Genomic DNA, 27,909 nt, shown 5'->3' on the forward strand with positions numbered 1-27,909 from the left:
AGTTATTTGTATTTTACTTCACATGGCAAGCTGCAAGTCTAACTGTACATACGTCTTTCAAAATGTATTGGTATCCGATAAATAAACATACATAGCGAAACCCATGTTAAGAACTTTTCCGGCATGCATAAATTTAAAATTCTTTTGCACTTGAGTTGTAAACATAATGTGATTGAAAACCCTTCTATAAGCTTTCATTAGCTGAAATGTTTTACGACATTTAATAAACTTACCAGAGTTTTACCATTTTAGTATCTTTAGAAACAAACTGAAATTTGCTGTGCAACCTGGTGGGAATCAAAACAAAGGTGACGATGAATCAGATCCACATTCTACTCGAGTGCGTGGGGAGAAAAAAAAATTTCTCAAGCAGAAATTTAAAAGAAATTTTTCAATCAACAAAAGAAAAAATACCCACATTTTGACTGCTTCTCTGACAAACTGGTTTTGTTCAAGTATCTTCCTAGTTATAAATAACAGCGAGGCTGTGCCAGAATTCATCAATGAGAACCCGCAGTGGTGCCAAGATACACCCGGATTATTATTCAAATTATAAAAGAAATATGTACACTGTGCTCTTGTACTAATACATTATTAAAACAACCTTTGTTGAAGGAAAATTCTTGGCCATAAACACAAATCACTTGGGTAACTCAAAAATCCATGTTTGCCACAAAAGTACCAAAACTAAACCATTAATGGGGGGGGAAAAAAAAGGCAACAATTAATGTAAAATTGATAAATAATTCAAAATAATGATTAATGTGATCACTAATTTTTTAAACATTTAATTCCATAATTAATTAAATCAGGCATTTCTGTGATTATATTTCATAATTTAAAATCCTTAATTCTTATTCAATTATGGTATCATTTATAACTGTCTTATTTTCTTAATCTCTAATTAGTATAAAACGATGTCACTATCCGCATCTCTCTGTCTGTATGCTTACTTCTTCTAAACTACAAAATCATTTAGCGAATTTCTTCTGGAAGGTTTATTTGTTTAATACATACATATTAAATTTACAGATAGTAGAGAAATCTCAATATTTTGTAATCAAGTCGTAAAAAGACGCCTTTAGGGCACTTACATTGCTTAGGCTGACTTAATCATGACTGATACATCAAGTAAATGTGCTACAGAATTGCAGGTTTTGAAAAGTAATAGATTTAAGCAATGAGTGCTTTTCACGTGGACAGCTATATGAAGCCTTTTCTCATGTGACTTCCTAACTAAATCTGTTTGTGTTGTCTCATGAGAAAAAAGCTTTTAACACTGTTTACAAAGAAATTCTTTAGTTACGGGCAGTACATGTTAGTAGGTACATAATTTTTATAAGCACCTGACACTAATGAAAACTTGATTCTTATAACATAACCATAAGTACTTATTACATCTAAATGATTAGAAATTAGTAGATTGCAACTGCATGAAGCCGGGGTCAGTCGCTAATACTGTACAAAGTTGAAAAATATGGTTGTGTATCAACACAGTATATATGAAATTGCAGAGCATGCCCAAAAATGTCAACTTTGTGTAAATAATACAAATAACCTTACTTTTACAGAAATTTTTGTTTCCAAATATTATCACAATAAATGAAAGCTCAGATAATTTTTACTTCTTTACTATGCAAATTCATCACTCTATTTTTTGTATATGTAAAAATTAAGCACTACATTAATTAATATCTACATAGAATCACACACTTTGCAGCATATTTGTTGGTAAATTCATTAGCTGATTTACTGGATGTTTTGAAAGCCAGTGAGTGTAAAAAAATTATAAAGATACAAAACATTACTACAAATGCTTATGAATTCGGGCACATCCTACACATACAGAAAAATTATTATTATTAAATTTATTTGCATGGATGTACAAAAGAGCTAAAAATTGAGTTGTTTAACAACAAATTTAAATAAATCAGTGGGAGGTTCCCAGGAATTGAAAACATTCATAATGACTTACATTTTGTATTTCTACAAGAGTACCAAAAACAGTGCTGAAGAAGTACATAACAATTATTTTTATTGGCTCGATTATTGCCAAGAACGGCGTCCAAGCATCATGCAAAACTACTAACATGTCAGGCACTCATTTGAAATGTAACATGCACATACACACCCAGGCATGCAAACATACAGGTCACGTTAGGTGTAGAAACTGGTTACAGAGACGTAGAAAATATCAAGTACAAACATATTATTACAGTCTGAGTTTTTAAGTCTCCACAAGACGCATGGGGCAGGTGGTAACGGTTACTGCTTCCTGCTGTAAGATTCTGCGAGCTCGCTACAATTCAAAATTTTTTTACAATATTGCAAGAACTAGCATCAAACACCACCACAAAATTTTAGAATATTGGCATCTGATAAAAAAAAAGGGTCAGCATACTCAAGTAAAAGCTAATATTAATTTGAATTAAACAAATACTGGAAGAAAAAAAAAACTAGTGTTTTATTGAAATAACAGAACTAGTGTGATATGTTAACAACAAAATGCCAGTGGCAGATCCAAAAAGAGGCTTCAAGGGCTGAGCTAATGCCCCTTCCACCCCCCCCCCCCCCCCAAATCGACCCAATTACTGGTCAAAACTTCCACTGGCTAAAACGATGTTTTCTGATAACGGGGAAGGGAGAATGGGAAGAAAAAGCACTAGTTTCAGAATAAAAACAAAGCTCTTAACGTTTGATTATACAGTGTTGAGTAACAGTGACCTGACGAATGAGAACCAGCAAACTTTTACACGTGCACATAATAGCTTCAAATCTCATACCCTTGTTGGTCCAGCAGGTACTTATGACTGTCAAGCTAACGGCAGTAGTCCAATATGTTGATGGTTTCTACCACACAATGTAGGTAACACGTTATGTAACAATGACGACTTTGGGAAACTAAATGTTCCATGCTTGATGTAGTACTTTTCTGAAAACTGCAACAAACACAAAAGCTTTTACGTCACGATTGCATCCAAACAAAAAAAAGCTTGAAATGGTGTTCTGTTATCTTTTAAGAGAGACATATCGAACCATCAAATTGATGGACATCAGTTTACCTCAAAAACATTTCACTAATCAGCATCATGCAGAAAAGAAAGTGGAATGCCACCCACACAGCCAGGTACTAAGTATTAATAAATGTCTATACAGAAATAAGTCTTTAATGAAAATAATTTTGTTTAAAGACTGCACCAGTATCTCCTGTCTTCCATCGACTATATTTTAAAAAAAACCATGGAAGGAACAAAGACATATGCAAGGATGATGAAAACATCTGGTAAGAATGTGCATAATTTATGAGAATTGTAAATCACATACAAAACTTGGAACAGCATGAATCTTGGATATGCTCTCACCGGCAGTTGAAGGACTGTTGTTAAATATTTCACAATAACATATAATACATAAATAAATAAATGTAAACTACAAAATTCCAATTATTTTGTTATACACTGTTATTTCTAAAATGGTGGTTTCATACCTTTTACATCTATTTAATTGTAACATGCCTATTAACAGTTTAAAAGCTTGTACTTAGAAAAAAAAAACGGGTGCTGAAAAGTATTTTAAATACTCAGCACCATTTGTCACATAGTAATTAAAGTATGTTGATGCACAACTGACAAGCTAATTGTAAAATCTACCACTTTTTGTCGAACGAAAAAAGGGTGGCACTAATACGGTACCAAGCATCCTACAAACAAATAATCAGGTTGTGCTCTGAAGGTAAGCTCGCAAAGCATCTTAAGTCAAGCAGCAGTAACGCTGCGTCAGGAAACAGTCACCTCGGGCCCCACACCGAAAATGTTCATCTTGCAAACTACGTTGGTGCGTGCTAATGAACAGGATATCCACAAGAATGTAAGACTTATTGATAAGGTTATAGTTTTACTATCACATTTCCTCCACCACTGATGACACACATCCACTGACGACACACATAACAAAGTCGATTTCTTCACTTCGACAGTGTAATGAGAAATACACAAAAAAAAAACGCAATGTACAAAAATTATTCTACGATAATCTACTCAAAAGGAATCAATTATAAACAAATACTGTCTGCAAGAAAAATTGGCAGCACATATTTTTTTTCCTCCCTAAAGCCATACACATTCACAAGAACAGTCAGTCAACTTAATGGCATTCAGCCAAGACCCACACAATATGACTTTATTTTTAAAACTTATTTATAACAGTTATTACAATGAGGGTGACAAGAATAAATGCACCACTTTGAACTCACAAGATCGCAAAACCACCATGTGGCATCTATGATGAAAAAAATTTTCAAAAGTATCTCAGTGGTAACTTGTTAATGTTTCCTACATTATCTTATTCAGGATGTGGTATGCATGACGTGCTGATAAAACACTTTACTCAAGCACTCAAAGTTATAAATGGATTTTACCATTTACTATATGTAGCAATATATTTAAATGATCTTTGACTTCAACTTCAGCAATGACTATAATATTAGATTTAATTTTTCTAATTCATTTATTTTTTAAAAACTCAGCATAAAATAAACCATTAAAATGCCCAAAATTGTAGGGGTTCCACAAATCAAGAAAAAAATTGTTTGCATACAAAGTATTTTAAAAAAACATTATTTTACAGTGAGGAAAAACTGTGTTAGTTTCAGTTTCACCACCAATGTGAAATCTTGTCCTCAATGGTTCAGATTCCAATATTTATAATCTTTTTAATCTTAGATGTAAAGCATAACTGATCAAAATATTGCCACTGTTTGATTTTTTTTTTTGTTCTATCCAGATGTAACAATAACTCAATGCTACAAGCACATGAGTAACATCCAAGTCTTTAAGAGTACCCACTACAAGTCAGAAATTGTTTATGGGGATTCGCCCAATTACATTTTGCAGGATATGAAAATGTATGCAAGTTATCTACACTGGAAAATCTACAATGGAAACAGAATACTACCTCACTGTGACAACACTGATGTGTTAACTTGCAGGATAAAAAAATGTGCAGCTCAATTTTTCTCACAATTTTCTTTGGCATATTTATAGACCAACAACAAAATACTTTCAAGTCATGGATACAGAACATGAATGGTCAACTTTTGAAGTCAAAACAACCATCACACAAATTTAAAAAAAACTGTAATACGTAACGTAATATAAAACTACAAAGTGTACACTCAATTCCCATTCAAGGAACACTAGAAATCACGTTCTTAGAACAAAAAAAGATGACTGTCTCATTTTCAGCGTGGTTATGAAACCAAAACCTAGAAAATAACAAGTTTACATGTGATCTTCGCTGCTTTACAAGGTGCTTCAAGTGTGCTGGAGTGAAACTTGATCATTTTCTTACCATTGGATGGAAACGATGTTCGATCTCACTGCATTCATAACATGGGTGCATTGTTCAATCTAAACAACAGTCACTCGACAGAATGTTCGTATAACATAGGTACAGTGATTGAGAGACGTCCAACGATTTGACAGATAGGCTGGCAATGATTAACCTCACGATGCTGATGCTGGCATGGATCGGCACACTGAATCTCTGACGAATATGAACATTTAATGCTGGAAATAACTTTAGAGCGGAAAACTAAAGACATTTTGATACTACTCACACAAATTTGTAGACACGTCAATTAGCATTTCCACAATCACAATATTTTTAAAATACTCCAGTTCAAAGAAGACATAAAATTATTTGGTGTGCACACCTAACAAATAGCATAGAAGGTATTACAATTATTTTTCACATTAATTTATCTTGCAAATCAAGTGGAACAGATATGTATTGAACTTTGATTTCTTGATATTTCAACTCTTAAAGATTCTGGGAAACATAGTACCTACAGGAATGCTGAAAAAACCTAAGTTTTAAGTAAAGGTGTTAACTTAATAAACAATTATTTATCAAATGAATCAGAACCCAAATTGACAGTTTTAATGTAAGTAAATAATCAGGAAATAACTATCTTGTAACAATTGCAACTACTGTACGATGGAGCATGTGTTTGCTGGGACTGCACACCACACTGCTTGACAAAATCGACAAGAAACTCTGTACAAGACCGTATTTGTACTGCAAAATCTTATTAATTTTAACTCAAATAATTCAATTTAGAGTATTAAAGCCTAATTAACCTAATTTAGAATATTAAAGCCCACACAAAATATACCTACGTTGTGCATTAGAAAATAACAACAAATTTAATAAGCTTTTATTGTAATTTTTTTCCCTTCAAATTTTTTCTGATCATGTATTATTGGTGTCAAATTTTCAGATGTTTCAACGGTTTTTGAGAACGTAGTCGTAAAATCATTACCTTCGTTAAATCTGCATTCGTAAAATTAGGGGTCTAGTGTACATAATGTCTAAAAGGCCCCACACACGAAGAGCCTTGTGGCCACTGCTGCTGTTCAATGTATAATTTCATTGTAGAATATGTAAGAATACTTTGGATGTTGCAATTGCAGTTGCACTATTAGTTATAAAAAATTAAAAAATATAGAAAAACAACCAAACATTATATATATATATATATATATAGGCCTGAGCAAACATCAGTTTTTTTAGTTTGAAAAATATAAAATTATTCGTAAATACAAATATTGAATTTGAATTGGTAGTAACAATGAGAATAAGAAACCCCCTAAAAAAAAAATTTCATGTCATGTAAAAATTTAGAAAATTATACAAATAATACAAAAATAAAAGGTTGGTTAAGTTAAGTTAGCTTCAATAATTATATGGAAAAAGTATGTTAAAATATTTAAATTATAAAATAAATGTTTTTTTTTAATCATGCAGCTAACATAAATTAACATAACCAACCAACATTTTATTTCAGTTCTTATTCACCTTATTTTCAACAACCTGCCATATTCAAGAAAATTTTCGCAAATCATGAAATATTATGAAATCCATTGCAATCTATTTTACAAAAACCATGAATCTTTTTTTTTAAATGCTGTATTCCCAAAAAAGTGATTGAATAAGCTTGTATTTACATAATTTAAACTCTTGTTATTCCCGAGTGTTCAGTGACTGGCATCAGGAAATTGGTATTTTAGTTCAGCAATATTATAAATAAACACAACTTTTCAATTTAACTTGTAATTTTAAACAATTATTTATGTTTTTTTTACACTTGTGTGTTGCAACGTCTGTTTCGTCATAGATATATATCGCAAGATGCTACTGTATCACATGATGTTAAATTGATTGTGGCTATCGATTTATACGCCATTAATACTATGACAATTACTACTTCTTTTAATGTCTATCTCAATGGGAGTATACGTGTTTTGTGGTGTAGTAGTCCATAGTTGTTGATGTTTATTTTTTACCCACTTGTAGTGCATGTGATGAAAAGAATACAAATAATTTTTTTTTGTTTTGGTTTCACGTTTGAAATGTGACAAAAATGCAGTGTTTTAACTGTTTATGCGATTATTTCAGTTACTATTTAGCGAGACAGTAGCGAAAAAAACTTTTAATTTTTGTTGCATGATTAAAAGTCACTTATTGTTCATGTTTTTGATTCTGACGTCCCATTAACAATCAAAAAAGGCACACAAATGACAGTCTCACCAGTGAACATTGGTACATGACAAACTCACGAGGTATACTATGACAAGTAGTCGTATGCAAACAAATATTCGTTATTTCGAAGTGTTAGTGTTTGAGGTCGAATCAAATACAGTAGAACCCGTTTATAGTGAACCCGCCTATAATGAATTCCCGTTTATTGTGAATTTCCGTCTCAGTCCCGGCAAAATGATTTGAGGTTATGTATTAATTTATTGTATATAGCGCACAACTTTTGTCAATGTTGATACGTTTTCCCGTGTACCACGAACAAATTTTGCCGACATAATGCACATTTATCTCAAATATTTTCATATAATTAAAAGTTTTTTCACAAAACATCTCTTCTGGATCACATTGAAGTTTTTCTCAGCAATACGCTACTCGATTGTCCACTGTTCATATTATAAACAAGTCGTATTCGAGTGGCCTCGGTAGGCTACGTGTAGCCAAAAATGGTGATCAGTTTGGTGAAAATAAAAAATAGTTTTCCCTGCATAGTTAAAGAATGGGCGAACACGTGTACATTTATTATGTTATCAAAATTATAAATAAATTACCGCCACACAAATACGTATGTACATTATAGCAGCAAATTCAATATTTTTACGTCTCATTTTTATCGTTCACGTTTCGGACATTTTGATCGGGTAAGGTTCGTAAGACTACCACTAGATAGAACTCTGTGGACAAAATTTTTCCATAGAAAGTGGGAAAATTTCGTTCCAGCTTTAGCAACTGCGATACTAAATGATACGTTGTAATCTTTGATGCACCAGACTCGTTATTTTTCGTTTATTTACTTTTGACGGTAAAAATAATTACGTGTTATTAAGCTGCAAATGTGCTTCAATAAGAAATACGTACATAAAAAAGGTGAAAAACGTGTTAAAAAACGTAAGGCATTATCTGTGCGAGATAAACTGGACATTATTGAAAAGGGAGACTCCAACCCCACTGTCCCGCACGTGTTAATAGCAAAGGAACTGGGAATTGCAACATCCACATTAAGTACAATATTAAACAAGCTGAACAATCTTTCTCAAGCTGCGATAACGTCACAGAGTATTAAATGCCCGAAAAAAGGATAATACGCCGATTTCCAAGAACCATTAGGTAATAGAAAGTGTTCATTAAAAATATTATCTGCATTTGCTCATAAAACTGTTGCTTTGAGTATTTTCATTCGTTCTTTTCATGGCTTAGGCCTATGTGTAGTTAAGATTTTGCTTTTGAGTATGTATTGCCAATATAAAAGTTTTCCCAGATATAAAGTTTCCCCTCTATAGTGAACATATAAACTACTCCCTTCAGATTCGTTATAACAGGGTTCTACTGTAGTTTATTATTCAGATCGGAATTTGAATATACGCACAGGCCTAATTACAAACTAAGATGTCTGCTTCTACACTCAGTTGATGGACTGATTGTTTGGACTGGCGAATTGCTGTTCCCATACACAGTAGTTCGGACTGATCATATATGGGGGCCTTCACGGGTAGCATTAATAAAAATAAGTACAGTAAAACCTCGCTTGTACGGCCCCCGGTTCGTACGTACACCTCGGTCGTATGTACAGATTTTCAGAAACCGTGAAAAATGAGGCATATAATTTAAAAAAAAGTTTAAAAAATATGAAAAATGTAAGAAATACGTTAAAGTTTATTAAAATACAGTCTCAACCTGCAGCGTTTATAACAAATACATGCTACATACAAAATGTGTCACAGTAAAAAATTTAAAAAAAAAAATGGCTGCAAATTGATGGAAATTTACCGTCAATAGCACGCTGTACGCGGAGAAAGGTCATTGTACTCGGTCAGATGCTGTTACGGCGCGGCGTAGCCGCCTGCTGGCTCTCTTTGTTCGCTGAGCTGCGCATGCGCAGTATAACTCACTCAACGCTCCGCCCAGACTCGTGACCTTCCATCAGCAGCCAGCCAATAGATGCGAGCTTAGCGGAAAAAAAATAAGCTCCACCTCCCGTGTACCAGTTTTGTCCAGATCTAATACCAGTTTATTGGTATACGCACCAGTTTTCTCGCTGCCTTGACATGTTCAAGTTTACGTTCATCTTGATTTCTTGATACCAATAATTAATTATTTACGATCCCCAGAAATAAATGGTTAGTTTAAAAAATATGCATCAACTGTACAATACTTCCGAAATTATAAAATACGTATAAAACAGTTACCAAGAGTCTGCTCATTTTATCTTGTGAAGTTTATGTCTCGTACCAGTATTTCGGCTAAGTTGTGACATAAAAACAGTATCAGAACTTACCAGCAGCCACGTAATATTCCCGACATTCCCATTACGTTTATATATTCGTGAGTTTACGTTTTTCCCTCGTGCATTTTAGATTGTCTCCTGCTATAATTAATCGGACTTTTACACGCCTAGGCTTAAATTATTACATGTTTAGAAATAAAAGCAACTTTTCATGTTATAAAATAGGTATATTTTGCGATTTAAAATGTTCATTGCCGATTATAAACGTTACGTTTTTCACTATGTTTTTAGGTCTACTAGCTAATCTTATCTACACTTAAAGTACCCACGGTATTTTTTTTATTTGAGCAAATATATTGTGTGTTAATTATTATTTTATTGATATAAAATATAAAAAAAATGTAAACACGGGGCTTACGACACTGCCTTCAGTGTTGAGTTTTTTTTTTATTTTTACGTTTGATTAGCACAAGTGTTGTTTCTGCACGAATAGGATAAAATTTCGATCGAAATTACATCAGTATAATATATAGAAACGGCAGGTCATTTCCCGTGGCAGCAGGACATGGCAACGGCAATTCATTTCCCGCAGCAGCTGTGGGAAAAATGAAGGGGGGGGGGGGGGGTGGATAGCCACAAATGGTCGTAATTTGACCTCGCTGGTTCGTACGTACAACTCGGTCGTAAGGACAAATTTTGGAGAACCGTGAGTGTACGTAGAATCGAGGTTTCACTGTATTTCATGTTTTTCTGTAATTACACAAACTGACGAACACAGGAAATAAATGCCACTGTTTTTATAAAGCCCCAATGGAAAAATAAGCATGTTTGAATTGATTATTTTTAAAATTTTGAAGGTGATCAAGAAGGGTTAATCATGACTAATAGTGTGCGGTTGCAGTTATTTGCACGGATATATGAGTAACGGTTGTTTCGTGGTTTATTCTGTCTGAATATTTGACTTGCATTATATTGAAAAAAATTTTTAAATTAAACGATTATTTCAGTGTCTTGTGAGCGTGTACTTTAAAAAGTATGCAGAATAATATAACTGTTTATACTTAATGTACTGATACTTTTGTGGCAAATTTATTTGGTTGCTTGATATTTCATTCCAACTTGCTCAGGCTGCAATGATGGATTATAATTTTATTTATTATAAAAAAATGATTAATTTATATACGTATATATAATTCTTTTGTAGTAACTTTAGAAGATTGTGTGCCATGCAAAGCAAAAGTGGGCAATGGCCCAGCCACTTAAAGAAATCTCCAGGATTGTCTTTACAATGTAAATAAAGCCGTTCAGTTTAAGTTAGGAGTCTGGGTGAGGAGAGGCCGTCAGCACGCCAGCACGGAGCATCACGCGGGCCAGCGGCCGCGCAAGAGGCCGTGCCGCCATCAAGGGGGCGGGTTGGCGTCGAGGTACAGCACGCAGTGGCTGGAGTAGATGCTGCCCAGGTGGAGGGTGAGGGGGAACTCCAGCGCGACCAGCTGGGGGGCGGAGCCCTTGTGGCGGCGGCCCCCGCCGCGCCCGCTCCGCGGGGGGCTGGCGAGGAGGGCGAGGCACGGCCGCACCTTGCCGTGCCAGCTGCCGGCGCCCCGCGCCGGCGGGCAGCGGTAGCCTATCTCGACCAGCATCACGTGGTCGAATCGTCATAAGTCTGGAAACCTGCGCGCACGCCAACAGCACGCACAGTTACAAGACTGCTTCCACTTTATGAGCACCTGAAACTAAAACTAAACCAGTTTTCTCGACACTGTCATCATTTACAATATTTTGTTATTTTTTTCATCTTAAAAAAAACCACACACTGTAATCCAATTAGCGATGTTTTCTGCCCCAAGGAAGACCCAAAGAGAAAGTGGGAAGAGCAGATGCTTAAAGAAGTGCAGGAGAGAGGAAAAGAATGGAACAGAGTGATGGAGGAGGAATGGTGGAATGACAGAGAAAGATGGAGACATTTTTACTTTGCTGACCCGGCTACAAGCTAAAAGTAGTTGATGATGACAGAACAGACACATTACTACTTTTAATCTTACTAATCTTCAACTACAACTTTTGTTACTTTAGTTTTAATGTAGTAACCTTGTGGGGTCTTCTACGTAGTTTGCTGGTATCTCGAAAAGTTCCGGTTTGATATCATTTCGGAACGCAAACTCCTGGAATGTGATCTTGGCCGTTACAGTCGGCAGGATAGGAATATCTGCAGAAAAACAAACAAGACTGTAATAACAAATATCCCTCGATTGAAAAGTTAAAAATTGAAATTTTTTCAGATTTAAAGAACCGAGTGCCGCACCTATTTTAACGGGGAAACCTGGAGGTAGCTTCATCTGGACGAACTCACGCAGTTTGCTGAAGTGCTTGAAAGGGGCGATCACCTCCAGCACATTGAGCAGCATGTCGACAGATAACGGGAAGTCAGGGCTCTACGAATCACACACACACACACACACCAATGGTGACGCACATATTCTGAAATTAACATGGAAGATGTGTCATCACTAGCGACAAGATTTCGTGGTTTTATTTTCAGTCCAATTTCATTTTCAAAACAAAGATTTTGGTGTTATCGTTTTCATTTTTATAAAACGTGTTTTGTAATGCTTAATCCACCAAAATAGGAGTAAAATTTTTATGCTGCATTTTTACAAGAAAATAATTTTTTTTAAAAAAATTGGTTGAAAACAGATATATTCAGAATAAAAATAAATTAGCAAGCATGAATAGTTTTAAAAAAAATTCAATAGGAAATGCATAATAAAACAAATTAAATTAATTTTTCTGAACCATGCACTGAGGTACAATTTTTTTTCTTCGAAATATCAACTTTCCTTAAATTTCAAACACTAAAACATTCCTTATTCCATTATATAATTTGAATTTTGGGCGCTGTGTTAAAATTATTTGCATTTTAAAATTTTTTTTTAAATTGCATTTCTGTGTTTTGACATGTTTTTCGGTGTTATTTTGGTTTAACGCAATTCACCACATAATCTTGTCCCTAGCTCATCACGCTAAACTTCAAAATCAAACAAAAATCACAAAACCCTAGGACAACTCTAAAACTACCTACTACAAGACGAAGTAGAAATGCAAAATAAAAAAACCTCAATCCCAGTCAGTAGGCCTGTGCAAATATAATTTTTTATTTCGAATTGAATATGAATATCAAATTATTCACAAAATATGAATATTGAATTTGAATAGTAAGATTGAGAATTATTGTCCCACTATTTTTTTTTTTCCACTTCATGTTAATAACTTCTGGAAAACTAGACAAATAATACTTAAGTGAAACAGTGAAAGGTTGGTTAAGTTATGTCAGCCACAATAATTATATGGAAAAATATTGTAAAATTTTACAGTTAAAAATTTTTTTATTAATTTATTTATTTAAATTTTGCAGCTAAATTAACTTAACTTAACCTAAACTAACATAACCTAACCTAACCTAACCTACCCTAACCTAACCTAACTTACCCAAACAACCTTTCATTTCAGTTCCTATTTGCCTTATTTTCCACAACCTACTACTCTAAATATTGATCCAGAAAATTTTCACAAACCGCAAAATACAGTTACATCTATTGCAATATATTAAGTGAATCTTTTTTTATATGCTGTATTTCCAAATTAGTGATCAATTTAGCTCATATTTACATACTTAAACCTGTTATTCACGAGTTTTTGTTGTTAATGGTAGCCAGGTAAATTGTATTTTAGTTCAGCAATATTACTAACTCAATTTCGGCCGATTTAATCTGGAATCTCAATATATATTTGGTAATCGCAACATCTTTTTCATCACAGATATATACAAGCAAGTAAGCTGCTACTATATATCACATGGTGTTAAGATTGATTGTATTAACAAAAAGAGTGGTAACATCAGCAATGAAATGTTATTATAGAGTAATCACTAGAGACATGCAAAATTTGCGGATTCATTTCGCGATAGGCTAGCATCAAAACAACCATACCTTCGTACCGCTTCTGCCATTGGCCCACATTTTATACGGGGAACTGTGAACCAATGGGAAAAACTAAACCAAGAAAGTGCCGAATTACGGACAGCCTAGTTGAGACGTCTCACGCGTCAGTAGCCAACGAACAGGTGTCATTTCCGCGAGTATTTAAAGGACTGTGGAGTCTATCCTCGAAGTCAATGAACCCGTGAATTTTGCAGGTCTCTAGTAATCACATTTATATTTTATATCTGGACACTCGTGTTTCTCTGGAACACCACAGGGTGCGCGCTGGCTGGCGCTGGAGCGACGTGCCCTCACCATCGCCACGGTGGCCTTGAAGCCCTTGCTGGTCTCCTTGTACACCATGCCGCGGCCCAGCGGGGCATGGCCCCCGGGCTCCGCCGCCAGGTACTCCTGCCACGACACCCGGCTCTCCGGAGGCGGGGTCAGCGACTGCCGCCTCACCGGCTGCAACATCGATCCCTCACTCTCTCTGCTTCCACCACCACCACCAGGGGCGCAACAACTAAATTTCCAAAGGGGGGGAGCCAATATACCTTTTTATAAAGAATCATTGATCCCCCCCTGTTGAAGCAGGGGGGTTCCGGGGCTCCTCCCCCGGGAAAATTTGTATTTCAAGGTGGAAAATGGTGCTATTTAAGCAGTTTTATCATCTAAAAATTGATTACACATCACTTTCTTTGCCCCCGTTTGCCCCCACTTCAAGCTTTCAGAGGGGGGGGGGGGGGAAACCCTAGGCCCCCCCCCCCCCTTGTTGTTGCACCCCTGACCACCACCACCTACTGGCACACATCTGAATAATCAACATAAATATCAACATAAATAGTGGAGACTACTGAGACTAGCTGAGTTCTCATTGTTCATCGGCGACTGGCGATACAGATAAAAACCGATACCCATCAAATTACTGACATTTCTTTAACAGACCTAATAACAGATACAAAACCAATTAGAATTTTTCCTGTAAATATTCAAGTGCGAATCTCCAAAAATTTTATATTTGTTAGTAAGTCAGTACGTTAATAAAATTCTTTATTAAAACAATATTTGGTAAAAGACAAAAAACTATATATTACCATATAAATTCATGATACACATATGCCTTTTGACTAATTAACAAACATAGACAATATGGGTGACAAACTGAATGAATTAAATTGTACTGCTTTTTAATATGTAAGTAAAAAAAAAGAACTATTGCCGTTAAATATCAGTGAGCTCCCCGCGACAGCGTCAGACCCTGACGGAGGCCCAAGCTGAACTGCCTGCAAGGACTACTGCAAAGAAGCCCCTTTCAATTCTGAGGAAGGGAAAGTCGCATAAACATTAGAACCAATTTTAAACATAAAAAGCAGACAAGTCTTTCTCAGAATACCTGAAAAAACACATACATTTGACACCGTAATTTATATTCTGTCCATCTAGCTGATTGCTGTCAAAACACAGTATTATTAATGCATAACACTGGCGGTTGGCTGTGACGCCACAGGCACGTTCCGACAGTACAGACGAGTGGGACCAAGTTTAAAATAAGGGCCAAGGAGGTATGAAGTTAAAGTATGCAAACTATAAAAAATAATTAAAGACATGAACTAAAGAGTAATCCTATATAAAGTTAACTATTTATTGCACTGACTCAACAGCGCCCTCTTGCGGAAGTTCGTGGCGCACTCACGCACGCAAACATGCACATCGCTGGTGGGGAGTTCAAACGCCAAGAGGATAGGGGTGAGGTGGGGTGGTGACATATCAGGCTCTGTGGGCGCAGCCCTGGATGACATCAAATTTTTAGTGATTTTCCCCCTTTTCTTTGTTAACGCATTGCTCTTAGCTTAGGCCTTGCCAACACTGGGTCTATATGTGCAATGGAAAAAAGATACCGTTCCAACTCAGTCAGATAGATGAATGGAGAAATCAAATACGCAGAGAGGCTGAGGAAACCCATTAGGGTTAACAAATATTCTCTATTTGATATTCACTTCAACATTTAAAATCAAATAATTTTATTCATTATTCATTATCAATATATAAGAACTGGGACTCATTCACAAATGAGATGAGTAAGTAACATGTACAAAGCCAAGAAGGTTTATTGAGAAATTTGGATTGATTTTCTACAACATAGTATTTACATGATTTTTATATGTAACACATAATAAGTGATTACAATTACAAATTACTGAAAATATTCTATTTTTATGTATATAATGAATATTAATAACAAAACCATTTAGAATTTTTATGGTTTAAAAATGCGTTGTCAGGTTTCATTTTTTTTCTATTTGCACGACCCTATCATTTATATAAATTTTTTCATTTGACTGTATTTTTCAATCATTTCTCTTGAACTCCAGCGAAGTATAAAAAAAATGATTTAACAGTATGTTTAAATTTGACTTGTAAAATATTCAATATTCCTGAATAAATTAATATTTTTGACTCAAAATTCTACTTAAAACACGTAAAACAGGATTGGCATGAACCTGAAACACATACCCCGCCTCCCTCTCTGCAAGCCACTCACGAACCAGTCAGTTGACTTAGGAAACATAAGACTATCAGGGCCCGCAAGAACCCTGGCAAGAACAATACACACACCTCGCCGTTGTTGTCGAACCCCTGCGTGCTGCCCTTGGTGAAGCTCTCCATTATCGCCTTGTTCTTCTGCAGGTCCTCCTCCGAGAGATGTTCCCGCCTCTTGCGCGACTCCAGAACCATGCCGTTTATCACATAGAAGTCCGCCTGGAACGGCCCCACCATTTCCTGCATGCGAAAACACACACGCAAAACTATCAACGTGTTGGATCGAAAATGTTCCCACATACGCATCACGTCATGCTCTTGACACATGTCCCGCGTAGACTTCTGTTTTTCCTCTTACCTTTACCTCTCATTCTCCGAACTTTATTACCACTAATGCAATTGTGTAGCTGGCCTGATCAGGAATTTATAAGGAAGAGATAGGAACTGAAAGATGGCATGTTGGTTTCAACAATTTTAATGCTATAACAATTTTTATTGTGCAATATTAAAATCAGCCTTCGTTAAAGCAGAAATCACAATTAAGTGGGTTAAAAATACCATAACATATCATCTATTAACTATATTATTTCAGTGATATTAATTCCCAAAATGGAATTCAATACTTCACAGGATAAATTATATGTCTCATGCAGTCATTATTAACTTCAGGAATCCATTAAAATATATATTATTTATGTATTCTTTAGCAAAGCCAAATTTTGACAACAAAATAATTGAAAATTATTAAAGGCTAGCATAAAAAGAGTTGAAACCTTTGAAATCAAGATGGTTTCTTTCGATTCCAAATTCTTGAAACCAAGCATCTGCAAACAGCTTTACCCTCCTGCAGATGGCATTCAACTAAAAATGCCATGAATATTCGTAAGTCTGGTAAAAATAACTTTAAAAATATTTTTATTTATTGCCAATAATGCATGTTATTTATGTCAAGCAATAATCATGGCAGACTGTAAAAGATGGCAGTAAATTAAATACTCATGAGCTAATCATAAATTAGGATTGATTAAGTTCACTAGCATTAAAACCAATTGAAATTTTCAAATCAAATACAAGTAGTTTTTTGAGCGAACGTAACACATTTTATGTGACAGTTAATATTAGTCTATAATAGCCCCGATGTCAACGAGGCATTAAGCTGTAATTCAAATGAATTAATTCAATTAACATAGAGTATATTCACTTTTTTGTTTCTACGAGTTTGCAAAATTATCCAGATCATAATGAGCACCCAGTATAAAAAAAAAATGTTTGTGTAGAGTCCACGAACAATAGAAGTGAAACTTTTTGCTTACTAGGTAGACAGAGATAAATTATTAGTATTTTTTATTGAACCAGGGATAATAATTGAGAATAGTGAGGATGAAAGAAAAACTTAGAAGTAGACAAACACAAGCAGTGTTACGAGAATTCCATAGCATTCATAGCTGTGTCATTTCTACCATCTCTCTTTTGCCATCTCCCCTTCCGGCCGTTACAACTAGCACACAGCATGCTACGCTAAGTATGTATTCACCCCCTTTTGCCATCTTCCCTTTTGACCGCTGGTGCGTTTGTTGGGAGTGGCATCGCCGCTGTGACGTACTCTCCGCCTCCACCGGTTCCCCCACCACATACTTAACTATTCCCCTCCTCTCCTGATTCCCCCACTCCGTAGTATTCCCCTCGTGCGATCGGAATTTCTGTAATACTCAAAAATTGTAGCCCCCTCAGAAAAGAAGTTTCAGTTCAAAAAAAATGAGCGATCACATTCCCACCTTTCTATCCTCACGGAATATCCAACCAGTCTGGGCCCGGGTGAAGGTGATGGACTTGGTGGACATTTGGGCAGCCATTATGTCGCTACTCATTAAAATGTCCACTTCATCTTCAATCTCCATTTCCGTTTCCTGGAATGCACAAAACCCACACATGCATCACTTTCAGCATGTGAATACACAAACTCTGAAAACTGAAAATGGAAATTTAATAGAAACTTGAAACATGGTCACAGGTTCCATTTTAAAAGTTTGATGCAAGGCTTATTCTAAACAAATATTTTTGATAATGTGTATTTGCATAAATGTATGTTATGTAGTTCTATACTTATAAAATTGTAAATTATCTGTCCAAACCAATATTAATATCATAAATTTAGTATTTATAAATAAGTTAACACAAATGTATATGTGTAAGAATTTCTTGAAGTTATCAGAGTGAGAAAATGAGATATTCTGATATGTTCCTAGCACACCAATTGACGTAAGGTGGTCTGTATTTATTGTACAAAATTTTAAAAAATTAAAGTAATAAATGTCTCTTGTACAATAGTCCAGGTCGTTAAGTATGGAAGTACTGTTAATGAATGACTACTGCAAGGCAAAAATTTAAATATAATACAGTTTAAAACAGTCTACCATATTTTTGTAAGCTGTGTATTTTAAGTGTAGTACCGTATTTACTCGTGTATAGCGCGCCCTCGTGTATAGCGCGCACCACGATTTTTGCAACAAATTCCAAAGAAAAAAAAAATTTGAAAATTTTTTTCCCATAAATAAATTTTACTAACATTTTGTGGTACCTGATAATTTAAATTGATGTGTGGTGATGCGTCAGGAAAATACTTAAACTCTGCTGTGTAGACGGAAGATAATGAAGCGCTGTATCATCACAACTGGTACGTGGGTGGGAGGAAGGGAGGCAGGCAGGAATGTGACACGGAGTAGATGACTCACCGGTAGCAGCTGCGACGAAGCGAAGGAAGTGGTAGGGGGGACTGGTGTCAATATTTTCTCTCTCTCTCTCTCTCTCTCTCTCTCTCTCTCTCTCTCTCTCTCTCTCTCTCTCTCTCTCTCTCTCTCTCTCTCTCTCTCTCTCTCTCTCTCTTTTATTTTACTAGCTGTAGAGGGGGAGGTCTAAAAGTAAACAAGAGACCTGCGTGCTTGCGCGCGCACGTGTGTGTGTGTGTGTGTGTGTGTGTGTGTGTGTGTGTGTGTGTGTGTGTGTGTGTGTGAGAGAGAGAGAGAGAGAGAGAGACCAGGTTGTGTGCGTGCGTGTGTGTGTGAAAGAGAGGCCTTGTTGCTTGTGCGTATGTGTGGGGGCTGGCCAGAAACGTCACCCACCCGTCACCCGTCACCCACCCGTCACCCGGCAGTTAACGACTTCCACTCCTGCCCGCCTCCCCCCCCCCCCCAATTTTTTTTTTCCGTGTATTGCGCGCATCCTTATTTTTTTCCTTTACTTGAGGGGAAAAAAGGGCGCGCTATACACGAGTATATACGGTATTTCAGATGAAAATCATCATGATGTAAAAAATTTGAGTTTTCAACTCCAGCTAAAACATAATCTTTATGCTCCTGAGATGATACCCTCAAAACCCAGTTAGTTCTATTTTAAAAGCAATATTAGAAATTTTTGTCATACAGTAACAACAGCAACAAAAAATAAACTGCTGTTAGAATAAAATTAAATTGCCTACCTTAAAATTATCATATATAAATATTTTACGAAAGTCACTGCTGTGCACCGCCAAGGGTTACATGCCTATTGCTCGACTTCATGAGGAACCATTCATAACCCACCTCGTATCGCACTCGCTGGTAGAGCTGAGCTTTGTTGTCGAGCACGATCAACGACTGGTTGGGCTTGCGATCGCCCATGAACAGGAAGCTGATGTCCCCGCGCTCCCACCGCATGTCGTTGAAGTCGACCAGCGTGGTGTCCAAGCGGATAGAGGAACCACGCTTGTGTATCCTGCAGATGTCGGACGGTAGGATACGAGACACCAGCGGGACTGAAACACAGACGACAATTCGACAGCCTTCAAACTTAAATAAAAAAGAATACCTCATTGGCTACACACAATAGCACTAAATACAGAAAAAAAGAGAGGAACACTTTTCCATCAAACTGGAGTTAAGCTAATAAAGACGTTCCACCACACACTCATTGTTCGTATCCTCTTGTGAAATCCAAAAATTTTTTTTAAAGAAACCATTGCCTTCACCACTATCGAGAGGTAGAAAACTAGTACTTGTAATAGCTCATGTCCTCTGAGAAAAAAAAAATGTCAAATAGTAAATGCACAAAAAATTATTTCCTTGTTTAATCCAACCTTCTTTCAGATAAGCCCCTGTCCATAATTATCTCAGAAACACACATCTAACTCAAGTACAATGGCCATCTGAAATTTGTAGCCCTAATGATTAATTTGATAGCTAGTTACATAAACCATAGAACTTAAAAGAAACTCAGTAAAACACACCTTTTTGGTTTGAAGGTGAGATACAAAATACACTCTATTTAAAACTGCGCAAGCGTGAAGTGTTGTTTGTTGCCGAAGTCAAAAACAAAAGAACATAAAAATACCAACATTTATACATTACTTTTCCATAATCAGTCTTTATTAAAGAGTTTTTAAGGATAACTGGTAAAATTTAAGAACCTTTAAGAGCCACTATTCAATGAAAAATATATGGAAGATGTTTTAAAGATGATAAGAGGACATACGAGTCCTGGCACTGTACCATCGTGCCAACTCACTACGTACAACACCGTGAAAAGCGGACGCCGCTCACCCCAGCTCTGGAAGTCCCACTTGAGCTCCATGTAGAAGTCCCCCATCTGGTTGAGGGCGGCCACCAGGTTCGGCCTCCGCTCCTCCATCTGCTCCCGCGCCTGCTGCTTCAGCTTGCGCACCAGCGACGAGACTGCGGCACAAGAGCAGCCCCGGGGTGATGGGAGACCCGAGCAACACACTGGATCGGCGGCCATCCACACCGAGGGGGCAGAGGAAGGGGGGCCCCACCACATTCGAGTCAAGGTTTTTTTTTATGCGTGGGTTTTGCCTCACAATACAAGAATCACACGTAAATCTGTATAAATACCCATGTAAATAAAAATTGCAAATGTTCACTTGTTCAGAATCTTAAATCTCCAAAAAGTTCTTCACCAATTATTTGAAATTTTGACAACGTCGCAATTGAATACGCGCGTGTTTTTATGTACCTATGTCACACCTGTGACAGGTAAAAAGATAGATAAAAATATAGATAGGTAAATAGTATATATATTCAAATGAATGTTTGTGTGTTCGTCTTCTGTTTTGTAAAGATAAAATATAAATAGGAAGATATATAGACGTATACAGAGAGATAAAAAAGGGATATATGTAGATTAAAAGATAGATAGATATATTGCGATATAAACATAGATACATAGATACAGAGCCGGGGTAATATGGAGATATATGGATACATATAGAGATATAGATGAAATAGATATATAAAGATTTTAATACATAGAGAAATATAGTGAGATTTATAGAGAATGAGAGATGCTTTGTGTATGTGAACCTACTTCAATATTTTTTTCAGTTTTTAATTGAATGACCTAAAGTTATCATTATGACCTGATTATAAATATTATAAAAAGTGCAGTTTGTTGTAGAATATTACAAAGGCGACGATTATCCAAAATGTTTGTATTTTTAAAAGAATATAAAAACACCAATATGCTAGTACACTTTAACTTAACCTCAAATTATAATTTATGCTAATTTCATCAGGAATATCTATATTTCAGAAATTTTAAGACCTGCTCAAATAAAAATTAACTCCTTCGGACCGAATAAAATAAAATGAATTTGTAGTCTTTTTACAAGTCTGTGCTTAGTTACTACAGTTACTCCATAAATTCATACTTTTATTGTTTTTACTATACAAAATAATTATGCATAAGAGTGCTTTTTAAATTATTTTAGTACATATCCATCTGGCATTAATTTTTATTGGATTCCTCAGAAGAGTTAAAAAAAATTTACCTGAATTTTTGTATTTGATTTGAAAAATATTCGTTATTCATGATTAACTTGATATTTAAGTCGAAATTCAATACAAATGGGGAAAAAAAAACAGTATTCACTGAAGCCTAATCATTGGTTTAGTCTTCTCGCTGCGATAAAGTGACCACGACCACCGAGAACCCTGAAGGACCTAGGAACACTAGGCCCATGCTTACAGGCTCAATGAGACTACAAACGACACAAATGCCTCACTTGTCTGGCGATCGCCATAGCTGATCGCCTCCGCAAGGGGGCTCCACCCAGCGAGGTTCTTCACTTTGACCGGGGCTCCGTGCGCCAACAGCAGATGCACGCACTCTGCAATCATCAACACCTCAGATGAAGTTCACTCAAAGAACAAATGTTTCTGGAGATTGCATTCAAGACAAACAGTTCAAGTGTATTAGATACATCACATTTCATGAAGTACCACTTAAGATTCCCAGTCACCAACCATTTATTTTTATGCCATTATTTTTATCCAGGATAATTTTTAAGGCCTCCGCTCCTCCATCTGCTCCCGCGCCTGCTGCTTCAGCTTGCGCACCAGCGACGAGACTGCAGGGTATCTACACAAAACTGTAACAGAATTTCCCTGACTTTTCCCTAGCCGTAATTTAAAATTTCCCTATGTTTACTAAAAAAATTCTCATTTTTCAATTTTTTGAGAGGTATAAAGAAAATCCACCCTCCACAATCCCCATAGCTGGCCTAGTTCTTTCTCCACTTTCTTTTTTATTTCAAACAGAACCTTGTAAACGCAATTTTATAGTGTACTAACTGCAGTTCCCGGCATTGCCTGAGCTGAACACGGGGTGAAGGGAACTTTTTTTGAAATCAGATGTAGATAGCAACTGTCTTAATTTAAATGACAACTGTGCAAAATAATGCTATCACTGGCAGAACCTGGCAGACGTTGTTCTGCCAGTGTATATTTACAGCTAGCTGCCGCGAGCTCCACTAAGCGGACGGATCTCACCAAGGAGAAGGATAGGAACTTGCCAAACCTTACTATACGGCCGTGTGGCGGATATAGAGAAATGATACACACTTACGGTTTGTATGTCTCTGACCTATGATTTTCTGTTATAAAAATGAACTTACCCGTGGTGATCGGTTGAACGATAAAGAAGTTGATGCGCTGCAATGCCATATAGTGAAGAGTTACAAAAAAAAATGGATAGCATAAAAACCTCCTCCATGAAGAAAAAAATTTTGAGGTTCCAACTTTCATGGTGATCGGGCAAACTGTGTAGGAGTTTATCAATGTCATACGTACATACATACATACATACATACATACATACATACATACATACATACATACATACATACATACATACATACATACATACATACCAACATCCTATTTTAAAATATGTAGATGACTATGCACTTGCACACCATATGAAAAAAATTGTTTCAACAGTCAGAGTGATGGCAGACTGTAGTATCAAATTTTCCCCTCAGATGACTCCATCACTGGGTAATTTCCATGACTTTCCCAAGATTTCAAGTAAATTTCCTGAATTTCCCCCGACTAATTCGAACTTCCCCAACTTTTCCCCGACTTTCCAGACTGTGAACACTCTGCACTACACAAAGCCATCTCATCTCGTGTTCTGTAGCAGATTTTGTCACCAGATATATTCCTCACATTGTCTGCTATTTCTAAAAAGTTAGACAAATATCAGTATTTCCATTTTTTGCCTGACTAACAGCATTTATCAACCGCTATAAGTTTATTTACTAGGTTTCCATATTTGAGAGACAAATACAGAATTTTTTCTATGTCACTTTCAAAATACTTCATAAAAATTGTGATTAGCAGCGGACATCAGCTCTTGTCGCACGCAATGTGCCACCGTAGCGTGCTTTCCAACCACACCATCTTTCCTCTACCCTCTCCCCTCCTTGTAATCTGCACGTGCGTCGCAGGCTTCTCTAGCTATTTCCCTCTCTGAGGCTACTCTTTGACTTCTCGTTTTGGCACCCTTGCCCCAAAACCACCCATTTACTTCGAAAGACTATGGACCCACAGCATCTGCCGCTTGCACAAACCACCCCACGCTTTCTGGAGGCCAATTTTGGTATTATTCTGTCCCAGTCTAAGCCCTCTTACGTGCCACCTATGCCCTCTCTTGGCCCTTATGTCAAATAAATTCAAGTGCCTATGCCTTTATTCTTCACTGCAAGCACGATTTTCCGGGCTCCGGGGCAATTACAACCCACAACAATTTTTTGCCCATTGTGGGCCTTTAGCTTTGATGTCTCTACACCTCCACAGCAGCAATTCATTCAGAGGCTTTACCTGGGACACCACAATCTACATAACTCCTGGTGTCTCGCTGACCAAGTACTCTGTAAACTCCTTGCTCAGGATGTGGTCACAAAACAACGGGATTTAGTTTCCCAAAACAATTATTTTAAAGTTTTATTATGTAGAGCCTAGTTACTTTTCCACGTTTGTTTCGATATATTTTCAAATAAATCTACCATCGTGATATCTTAACTTGCGCAGACTACCCACCACAGCATGGGTCCAGTCATCTGGCAAAGTCTTAGTGCCAACTTCACCTCTCAGAACGGACTAGCTGCCAAATTTTTTGTTTCCTCGGCCCCAATGACGTCTCATCATCATGGACAGACTACGCAAACCACTGGCGTGGGGCAGCCAAGTCTCTACACACATGTAAACTTCAGCAACATAGTTTAAGTTAAAATTATTACATCATCGAGACTTAATCCAGTGATTGGAAGTAAATGTTTTTGGTCTTAGCATAGGAAATAATCTACATGATCACCGAACTTCATAACTCCATTATTCTCAACATGCATTATATCTAATCAGTAATTTATTTTAAAATTATTAGGTACTCAAATGTTCTTGTATCTACAACATTCATAGACTTTGTGTTAAACTTTGGAATTAGCAACCGTTAGTAATAAAATAAGAGAACAGACTAGAAGTAACAATCAGTAATTTCTCAATTATGTTCGACCAAAACTTAAACAGGAGTATCTAGCAAGCAACCTCTAGCTATAAAATAGTTTTCTTAAAGATATTAGCTAACCCACTTAGTCAACCAGTCAACCTAAATATGCAAAAGTTATATTATTTTATCTAAATTTAATTACACACATGGGCTACCCCTCCGGCTTTTATTTAATATAAAGGCATTTAATCATCTCTTCCCAGTTATAAATGTAAGTAAATTTTAAGAGGAGACCCAAGGGTTAATATCTAGATACTAATAACAGAGTCTAGATATAAGATACAGGCTAACTATTATACAGTCATATTTACCTAATAAGTATTAAATATTAAAAAATTTTAATGCAAAATAATTTTATCCATTGCATCTTTCAACCTTCTTTACTTTCATGGGCCAAAAATCCTCTGAATAATAAATGGATGAAATAGAAAGAAATTATGTTAATGTACAAACCTTTCCTTCCCAGCATAACTGCCAAGTGCAATGCTGTGTTCCCTGAAACAAGAAATGAACAACATGTATGTAGTAGGTAATAAAAGAGCTAACGCTGTAATCACTACCGAGTCATGGATGTGACACGATGTGAAAGCAAAATATTCTGTTATCATAAACATGTGTATTTGTACCAGAGCAAACAACAAAAATAAATTTTAATCCCATATAAAATGTTTCTTGCCATTATACACATCAAATATATATATAAAAATTTATTATATATATTTAAGAAAAAGTAGACAGTAGACAGTAGAATCCTACTCATCCGGACATCCAGTTAATCTGGAAGGGATTACAAAAAAAGTAGGATTTACCAATTTTCATAAGTTAAAAACTTAGGTCTACATATACAGTAGTATCAAAATTAGAATTAATTTGTAGGAAAAGTTGTACTTATAAGAGAGAAAAAAAACATTCATTTTTAAAGTTTTACCCATCCACAACTTGTATTACGCAGGTATTTTTTAAGGGAAATTCTGTTTGACCTGAACTTTTGAACTTTTGGTATCCGGACAAGGTCTGGGCCCATCTAATCCGGATAAGCGGGACACTACTGTATTTGAGAGAAATGTTTTTAATTTAAATTTAAAATTCATTTGAAAAAATTACTGTTCGCAAACATATCTCAAAAGATTTTGTAGATAAATTTAGTAATCTACCAGTACCTTAAAAAAGTATGTGATTAATAATAACTGTATGATCAACAAACCAGTCCAACCATCATTTGAAAAATAAATCTGACACTCATTTCAGTAACTTCACTCCTATTATGAGATGAAAACAGAAAAAAATTTTATCAGTAGGCTAAGTTTATCACACAGTCAAATTTTGTCAGACTGGCATCAGATGCATTGAATGTTATTGCACAGAAAATTATTTTATTTGTATAACATTTATTGTGTCATGCTTGTTGCACTATTAAGAATCTAAATAATTAGTAAGTTATGTTGTAAAAATTACGTAGTTATGCCTGATCACACTAATCATGCTGATTAGGCCCCAATTCTACAAGCAGGGGAAAAAATTTGTAGCATTTGAAGCACTTTGTCTATCATACCCATTTCACAGTTGATGTTTTAAGTGCAAGCAGGCTCCCACACTGAAGGGCTTCTTATTTCTAGGAGTAACTCCCCCTCCCTGACCCTCCCGAGATTAACACCCATGCCTACAAATCTCTGGTTAACTCACAAAAACAATCCTCTCTGAGTCACAAAAACCAGTTTTACAAAACACAACCAGCTTGAAATGTTTTTTGTTCTCTGAAATATTTTCCAAATACTTCATAGATTTTACTTGCCTACAGGTATACACAAGCCCTAGTTGTTCTTTACATGTATTTAATTTCATTGCTAACGCCTCACGAGAAAGTGGAAAAAGTTGTGTGTTCAGTCCCAACACACACGACTCAAATTTATAAAAATCTAAGTTGATACGCATGTAGTTCTATACAATTTTGTAGGACCCGTATGATTAACGCATGCATCTTGCTGCTGAACCCAAATGGTCTGATGGATCCTAGCCACAGGCTTGTCTAATAACTAGTTTATGATTCACACAAGCAATCTCATCTGCATATCTGGGTGCCTCTTATATGGTTCAGTTAGCACCGTGTGTGAAAGCTGCTACATGTTTTTAATTTTAGACTACGTACTTTGCCATGAAGAGGTTAAGGAAATATATGGGCTTATGAAAACTATTGATGTAAGAAAAAATAAACAAGGGAGTCAGCCAATAAAATTGAACATGCTACAGATGGCAAAAGCAGTTAAACTCTTTTTGTAAAACTACCATCCCAAACCATATCCGTATTACCTAGATGGTTAATATTTCGGAAAAGGTGGGACCTTCAACATTCACCTTCGCCTTGCTAAAACAGAATATTGATAAGCTATTAAGAGACATCAGATAATTCAAAAATTAGATGTTTACTCAAAGACATGATCATTACAGCACTAATAATAAAAACTTAAATGACTTGCTTGTATAGTAAAATGTGTCACGTACCATGCTTATCTTTTTTAGAAACGTCATTTGTTCGTAACAGAGCTGACAGTTTCCTTACATCTCCTGTAAATACACATTCGTGTAACGTACAGGAATCTTCTGCCATGTTTTCATAATTACAAACAAAGTCAAGCAGGAGTTAATATAAGGACGATAACATTCCGCTGACTTAAAACAGTGAAAGCTAACTACCACTAAAAAATATATTTAAAAATGTATACATATTTAAAATCTGTA

At 36.0% G+C, this 27,909-nt stretch overlaps 1 protein-coding gene across 1 annotated transcript; it reads right to left on the minus strand.

The window, feature by feature from the left end:
- Positions 1–3,284: 3,284 nt before the first annotated feature.
- Positions 3,285–27,891, minus strand: LOC134535026 (ankyrin repeat domain-containing protein 13C). The gene is made up of 11 exons (XM_063373858.1): positions 27,673–27,891; positions 25,627–25,668; positions 22,391–22,495; positions 20,913–21,044; positions 19,917–20,128; positions 18,114–18,245; positions 16,414–16,578; positions 14,113–14,262; positions 12,123–12,252; positions 11,909–12,026; positions 3,285–11,491 (listed from the first exon to the last, which is right to left on the minus strand). The coding sequence occupies exons 1-11, from the start codon at positions 27,776–27,778 to the stop codon at positions 11,476–11,478; spliced, it is 1,308 nt and encodes a 435-aa protein (XP_063229928.1). The 5' UTR covers positions 27,779–27,891; the 3' UTR covers positions 3,285–11,475.
- Positions 27,892–27,909: the final 18 nt, after the last annotated feature.

This window comes from Bacillus rossius, chromosome 8 (assembly GCF_032445375.1).
Source record: "Bacillus rossius redtenbacheri isolate Brsri chromosome 8, Brsri_v3, whole genome shotgun sequence".
NCBI lineage: Eukaryota > Metazoa > Arthropoda > Insecta > Phasmatodea > Bacillidae > Bacillus > Bacillus rossius.